At 34.6% G+C, this 8,360-nt stretch overlaps 1 protein-coding gene across 5 annotated transcripts in view; it reads right to left on the reverse strand.

The window, feature by feature from the left end:
- The window catches only part of LOC106872169 (uncharacterized), a 127,580-nt gene that overhangs the window by 84,770 nt on the left and 34,450 nt on the right, over positions 1-8,360 (reverse strand). For all 5 annotated transcript variants that reach the window (XR_008264109.1, XM_014919053.2, XM_014919052.2 and 2 more), the window contains exons 2-3: positions 3,164-3,427; positions 122-292 (exon numbers count right to left, since the gene is read on the reverse strand). Coding sequence is in view for 4 of the 5 variants with exons in the window: in XM_014919053.2 (XP_014774539.1) it covers positions 122-292; positions 3,164-3,427 (435 nt within the window). In the remaining variant the exon portion in view is untranslated. The remainder of the gene's footprint in view (positions 1-121; positions 293-3,163; positions 3,428-8,360) is intronic.

Raw genomic sequence — 8,360 nt, forward strand, 5'->3', positions numbered from 1 at the left:
AGAGAGAGAGAGAGAGAGAGAGAGAGAGAGAGAGAGAGAGAGAGAGAGAGAGAGAGAGAGAGATATTCACTTGTGTTATTTCGGTATCCCTTCATATTACAATCTTGAAATATGTACTTACCAGATTCTGGGAAATTTTCATTCTTTGGGTTGAGAACATTGTTACTAACGGATTCATGTCTAGGTGTAGATACAGGAATACTCTTAGAAGTAGTCGCTGTTTGCTTCGTAGTTGTCGGGAAATTTTGTTTCTTTGATGCCATTGTTGCGTTTTTTGCCACCCCTTCATTCACTGCAAAATCATTTGTATCAAAATTAGTTTCTTTTTTAAATATTCAAGAGGAGAAAGCTCAAGATCTTTGAATTTTAAGAAGGTAATCTAACATTCATATTCTTTCTGAAGAAAATTAAAGGGCTTCATTTGAAAATTGCAGATGTGTGTGAAATTGAACTGATTTGCTTACAACTTTTTCTATGGACTTACCAAATTATTTCCCTAATGTCATTACATGCCATAGTACTGAATTTTTACGCTGACACTCTGATTGCTTATTTAAATGAAAGGCTGAATATAGCTGTAGTTGCTCCCAAGGTATAGATGGTAACAGCTGTTGTTGTTACTGTGTCTACTGTCGTCCGTCCACCCCTCCCTGTTTTTTTTTCTGAACAGTGTGGTCGATTTCAACTATATCAGCATTAAATAATAATTGAGAGATGCTTTCGTTTTTAGATTAGAACATCAGATTACCGTAGGATATGCCTATAGTATGATTAGAATTGGGTACTGCTAATATAAAACATTTTCAACACCACCTTATACGCTGCATTAGACTCTCATTAATATATTAAACTCTCATTAATATATTTTCTGCGCTTCGTTTATCAAACGTGAAAGACTGGAAATCAACTCTGACGAAATCGAAACTAAATATGTAAATTAGGCTTATTGTAATCACCTTGAAATTATTGAATATTTACTTGTCAATATCTGTTTTAATTCATTGTCTCTTTGTCTGAAGCATGTCGGGTAACAACTTTGAGGGGACATCGTTAGCTAAAGCTTTGTACATATGTACAGGAATGCAACATTCTGCTCATTTTAGGATTAATAATTAGTTTTTTTTCTGAAATTTCAATCAGTATTTAGGTATTCCACGCACAAGTCATGCCTCCATTGAAAAGTTTAATTCTTTTGACTAAATCACCTGAGATCACTCGTTTTATGCTATTTTAAAGTGTTTTCAAGTGATCATATTCTAAAGTGATCATATTTAGATTGAAACCTTCCATCATAATATTTTTTACATAACTTTAGTTAACAATGTATCCTCTTAGATATCCTTCGATCTAATAAAAGTCACAGTTAATTTTCGCTCAAGGCACACGCTATCGTCAACAGAGAAAGGAAAAAAGGAAAAAAAGGAAACGTGTCGTATAATATTGTTATTAATAAAGACTATATCTGAAAACAAGAGTTTTGACACAAGTTTTAATTTTTATCATAGGTATATTCAATGATGGCAAAACTGTGTAAACAGTAGCAATATACGTAGATTTTCTGTTAGAAGAGTGTAGTAAGTAGGTTGAATAAGGTGTAGATTATCTTAATAAGATGTGGTAGATTTAAATTCTATCAGCATTAAATGCATGTCACCCACGCCTATACACATACAGGCATACACATGCATAGTATAGTTAAGAAACAATTATAACAGTTTTCGTCTTTAAATATCATTCACGAGGCTTCAGTTAAATTGAGGTTTTGAATGACGAAGGTTCATGACTGAAACGTTATTCCTCTTTCTTATAAGAAACCAGTCCCTTAGTTTCTTTAAATCTTACTGTTTATGGTAGAAAGCACTTATTCACGGCTCTACGCAATAGAATATAACTTGGAATCATGTGATTGAGGTGCGAATTTCTCAAACGTACAACCATGCCAATGTTGCGTATAAAGTGTTGAAAATGTTTTATATTGATAAAATTTTTACTTATTAGCAGTACCCAATTCTAATCATACTATAGGCATATCCTACGGTAATCTGATGTTCTAATCTAAAAACGAAAGCACCTCTCAATTATTATTTAATTATTATTCAGAGTACAACCAATCACAACTCCGATAATTGATAGAAGGAAGTAAACACCAAAGCTGGGAGCCTGCTAGACGCCACGACTAAAAATACTAATCTATTGCGACAATAGAAAAATAAAGGGCAGGAAACCCCCTAAGCAACAAATGAGGGGCACAAAAAAAAAGAGTGAATCCTTACGAAAGACGTACAAGATACTGAAAATTCCTCACATAAAAGCGTCCACTCTCATGGAGTACCTGAACTATGCCTTACTTAGAAAGACAATCTAAACCCAATTCGATTAAAGTCTAATAGACAGCTAAATAACTACTGCTCTGATTAAAAAGTCAATGAGACACGAATTCTAGATGGATAATAAAGAATTAGTTGGCGATCTTTTAACAGCTGAGGGATTATTCTTTTGAGGGTAGAAAACTGCCCTTTCAGTTTCGGCTGGAACCGAAATTGCTCAGGAGTAATTTTTGAGAACTCAGTTCGAGAAATTCATCAGAGCGGAAGGTGGTCAAACATATAGAGTTCCCTAATTCTACTTACGAGGCAGTTTCTTACTCTATGTTTGAGGGTTATCTTTATTTGCTTTCATTCGTATTTGTTTTTGTAAAAAAAAATTGCCTAAATGTATTGTATTACTCTTCTTTCTGTACCGTAGTAATCAAATAAAGTCATGATGAAAGGCGTTCTGGTCATGGCAATTCCACGCACGCACACACTCGCACGCGCGTGTGCACACATACACACTCCTCCTCTCTGCATGCACTTTCTATTTTATTTAAGTGTCGAAGAGCTGAATTTGTTACTTTGGCGATTGTCATTCCCGTTAGGGATGGTGTGAATTTTGACTTAGCTACGGAAGGTGATTACTTTTGGTCACATGAAAAAAATCCCCAAAAGGATTTACATCCTTATAGGATTCGTACTATCAGATCTTATGGCAAACAGCACAACAATTCCAGCAACGAATATAAAATATAATTTTTTTTCAGCTACATGTTTATCAATTTTGCCAATCAGTCATTACAAATTCTCTTGAATTTCAATGATGGAGAAAATTGAACTTTGATACTTACTAGTCGGACAATCATAAACGAATCTCAGACGAGGTTTCTTTATTTGACCTTGTGTTCCACAGCATGCTGAAACTGAACTTATAAAGTTAATGTCACATTCTTTTACATTTTCGCACTTTGTATATATTTCAGATTTTGTTTGCATCCATAGACGTTTGTTAACAGGGGATGGACATGTAACTGTATCAATTTCTATGCTTTTTCCTTTGTCACATCTTGGATTGTTACCTCGGCACATGTTAGTTACTTTGTTCTGAACAACACCTGAAGTAAAAAGCAAAAGTAAAAATTAGAATAATATAAAATGCTCCTGTACAATGGGACTTTATAGATTCATTTTCTTTCAACTATAACATAAAGAAGGGTACGGCCGAGTTCACGAATCCTCGAATACTATTAATACTTTTCATATTTATCCCTAAGATTTTAACCATACTATGATTTACGCAAAACTAAATAGTGTGGGATATTTGGTCCGATTCTAAAATTTATATCCACTCGTGTGCTTATGGTGATCATGCATATTGCTTAAGAAAGGGCGAGTCCAGATGTAAAAGCCGTTTCTAGTGTTTCTGCTATTTTATGTTACAAGGTTCACGGATAAACTGGTTAGATGCAAGAAAACATCACTTCCACCAGTGATATAAAAATTAACCAACATTATTTCACCTTAAGATTACTACTGCTCCGTAAGATGAAGATTCAAATGACGGATTTACATTCCTGGGTCCTTTTTCATGCCTTTATTTTAAATGATCTAGTCAGTGAAAGCTTTTCCACTAAAATCTTTACATTCATTATAACGTCTAGTAAGTATGAATCAGTGCTGAGTTGACATCTTCACACAGGTTTTAGCCGCCACTTTAGATTTTAATCAAAAAGGAAAGGATAGTTGATCTAGTTGCGTCACATTACTGATTTCATGACAAAGATACTTAATACTTACTGGTTTCCTCCATATGAGGAAACCAGTATAACTATAGAAAGAAGCATTGTTATCATTTTAGTACAATATACAGTTATAAACTGTGGCAACAATGTATAATTGATGTGAGCCGAATTCAAATTCTTACGTCAAAGAAGATATGATATATCAGGCTAGCATATACATGTTCGCGTCTAAAACATTTACTTTGCGTACTTCACACCGTTAGTAATAGATACCATGTGGGGGAATAGAAATAATTTTAACAGCAATATCCATACGTATTTCCTTTTGCCAATGAGCTGGTTGTTCAAAAGTTGCAAGTCATCTTAGTATGCTATTGTTATTTTCTTTTACTAATCCTACGAGGATTAAAGAACATCTCGTTTTTATTCAGTATGTAGCAAACTGTAACTTAATATGTTAAGCTTTTTATTTTGGAACTGTACTGTTTTCCTACTCGCTAATCTATACGATGTTACGTTATGCCATATTAAGTGGCATTATTTAAGTCGCAATATTAGTATGATCACTATTTCGAGAGATAAAGTTTTTCCAAGTTTGATTTATTCTAGATTTGCACATATGGTGAAATTCCATGAATTGTCCTCGTGAGTTAATGGTTTTTAATACACAAACTATCACAATACATAAAAATTGTCTCAGGTACATGAAAACAAAAGAGTGAGTGTGTGTGTGTGTGTGTGTGTGTGTGTGTGTGTGTGTGTGTGTGTGTGTGTGTGTGTGTATGAGACAGACAGAGGGAGAGAGAGTGAGAATTTGGGAACGGCAGACAAGGTAAACATTGTTACTCTTATTTTTGTTGCTGTTTTAGGATAACCTCTTCAAATTAAAAGAACATATGGTACAAAGTTAACTGGCAAAAACCTAGAAACAAGCCACAAGTAAAACATCCTATATATGCCGATATCCATATATCTCCTAATATATTTATTCTTATATTTGTCTATATTACACGTACGGTTGGATAGGTTTGATTCAACATCAGCGCTTCTGTAGAGCAAGAATGTGAAATATTTAGTCACTTTATTTTACCTAAATGTATGAATTTTTGCTGTAAGAAATCTGGTTAAGGTGTATCATTGGTGGCGCAGTAGATAAGAGTTTTGGAGATTTGCGTTTCTCCTGTGAGAAGAATCTAATCCATATAAAACTCAAGAAAAGGGATTAACAGTCTTACAAATATATATTTCTACTGAATAGTTGTTTTGTTGCAAAGAACTTCAAAGACTACACTAATCCATTTCAACTATTCCTATGAAAATGATAAACGTTTCAGAATAATCTTACTCGTGACTTGGGTGAACGCTTATCAGAAGGAACGATTTTCATGTTTCTCGGTACACTAAATGACATTAAGTAAATAGACTTTAATAAAGGATGAAAAGCCATTTCAAAGGTTCAATTCGTTGGGTGGCAACTTCTTACCGTAAGTGTACATAGAAGTAGTTTAAAATACGTGAGTTTTGAGTTTAGTGTCGTCCAAATGGTGAAGTAACTATAGTTAGTTACATAATGTCTATATATTGGAAACATGGAAAGGGGCTGGTTTTGAGAAACAGATACTTCACATTACTTAATTTCTGGCTACTCATTTCTCTGATGGAGTTGTGTGTTGATGCAATGCAAATAGATATCAAATGTATTAGGATAATTTTGATTTGTATTTTAATTATCCAAAAGAGAAAGGTTTTACAGGCCCAGTTTTCTGTAAGTTTGAGTATTATTTAAGTATTATCATTCGTAGAAGCAGACAGTACTCGCATATTAAGACAAAATATATATTTAGATATACATAAGACATATGGTGTTTCGGAGTAATACTCTCTACTAATAACTAAGTAGATAAAATGAAGCTAAAAATCACCTCAGAATTAGACTTATATAATCTTTTAAAATTATTCTTTTATGAACTAGTTTGAATTCAGTGAAAGTTTCTGAGCCGTAATGAGAATAAACAATGGATTAACTGAAGTGTGCTACGCACAAAATTCAAACCAGAAGTAACTTCACTATGAAGTTGGGTTAGAAGGTCATTCAAGAAGTTGTTTACAACGAAGTGTGTTCTGCATGTCTTATTCTCCTTTGGTTAACTATGCCAATACATATATCAATAGATTAATGTCGATGGATGGATAACTAGCTCTCGGAATCCCGATAAAAATACATCGTTAGTAATTTAGGGACCAGCATTGACCATCAGTAAGAAGATAAAACTGCAGTTATACTAATCTATTGTCATATCAACAACCATCTGCGCCTGTGAAACCTGGAAGAAGGCAATGAAGATCGTCCTAGGCATCTCTCATCGGGACAGAGTGATAAACAAAGAGATAATGAAAAGAGCTGGCATGAGAAGTTTGTAGGACGTGTGTAAATATATTCGTGTGTTTATACATACATACATGCATACATACATACACGTTCTGTACTATGTATGTATGTATGTATGTTTGTATGTCTATTCTATTTTTTAATTATTATAAATCTCCCACTGAGGAAGGAGCTGATTTCCAACAAAGATACAAAGCTCCATCTTTGGGATGTAGTGACTACAGAGAAATTCACATTTGGAACTTGAGAAAAGTCTTACATATTTTTACTGTTCCACTCACAGATTGCACTTGTAATATTAGCTGGTCGATTTCTCTTTCTGAAAATCCCAGTTTATCAAGATACTCCTTTAAGCATTTACTAACAAAACCTAGTGCTCCAATTATTATTGGTATGAATATGAATTCATAGTCTGGATATAGAAGCTGGAGGTTTTGAAGCAGTTGCCCATTGATATCCTCTTTTTCTTTGATTTTCAAAGAGATCTTTATATCTGCAGGGCAGCTGAACTCTACGACGGTACATACTTTTGCCCCTTTGTCCCAAACAGCAAAATCAGGCCTGTTATATTTACATTTGATAGAAGTTTTGATGGGAATATTCCACCAGTATTCCTTGAGTTTATGAATGTATTTCATAACAGGGAGACTTTCTAAGTTTATTTTAGGACAGTCTTTTTTGCAGATTGCATTGTAATTTGTTTTAGCGACATCATCGTGTCGCATAGGGCGGTAGTACCGTCACAACATTTTAGGACAACTGCTAATCAGATGCACGATGTCTTCCACAGAAACATGACATAGCCTATACATGCAGTTGTACCTTCCGTTAGTTGTTAGAGCACTAGCCTGTTATCAATTTCATCGGTATGTCTGATGTAGTGTCCAGCTAATCTCATCCTTCTATGCTGTCGAAGCGATCGCAGAGCAACGTGAGATGATGATCAAAACGCACCGCCGCCACCTCATCTAGGAATAATGATGAAGATATTTAAAACATATGATGTTCCACCAAGAATTCTGAGAGCAATAAGTAAGCTGTATGAGAACACCAGAGCGAAAGTGATTACTCCTGATAGAGAAACGGAATATTTTGAAGTCAAAGCTGGAGTATTGCAAGGCGACACGCTAGTACCTTATCTTTTCGCCATCGTTCTCGACTATGTAATGCGTAGAACGTACGAGAGCAAGGAAGAAGATTCAAACTGCATAGGCAAAGAAGTAGACGGTATCAAGCAGTAACAGTAACTGACCTAGACTATGCTGATGACCTGGCATTACTAACAGAGAGGACAAATCAAGTACAGGAGGTGCTGAGCAGATTAGAGTAGGAATCAGGGAAGGTAGGATTATACTGTAACGCAAAAACAGAGCTGCAAGTATTCAACAACGAAATGCCTATGTCAGTGAAAGTGAGAGACTGTAAGTCGCTCAAGGTAGCTGAAAATTTCAAATACCTTGGTACGTGGTCACAAAGTACTGAAAAGAAAAAAAAATCTATATTAACCCTATTGACATTAATTCTGCTGCCATTAATCAGGACATGAAAGCACGTCATAACGGTAATCTTAATATATAAAGCTGAAGTTGTGTGTCTGTGTGAAGCCTTTTTAAAAGTTTATAGAAATTCACATTTTCCACTTTTTCGTTAAAATTTTTACATCAATGGAATTTTCTCGATGTGAACTTTCCAGTGCAGTAATTATATTTTTAAAATTCCGTTTACTTTGTGTGATTTAAGGGAGATTTGGCTGTTGTCTCTAGCAAATTTTATATTTCTTCCCTTCTACCTGGAACAGCGTTCTTACACACGCGCTCAACAGAGAGAGAAAGTGATACAACGTCATAGATTAAACTTTCTTCTCAGTATTCTTTACTTATTTTTCATAACATTGATACGTAAAAACACACACAACCA

The sequence above is a fragment of the Octopus bimaculoides genome, chromosome 5 (genome assembly GCF_001194135.2).
Source record: "Octopus bimaculoides isolate UCB-OBI-ISO-001 chromosome 5, ASM119413v2, whole genome shotgun sequence".
In the NCBI taxonomy this organism is placed as follows: Eukaryota; Metazoa; Mollusca; class Cephalopoda; order Octopoda; family Octopodidae; genus Octopus; species Octopus bimaculoides.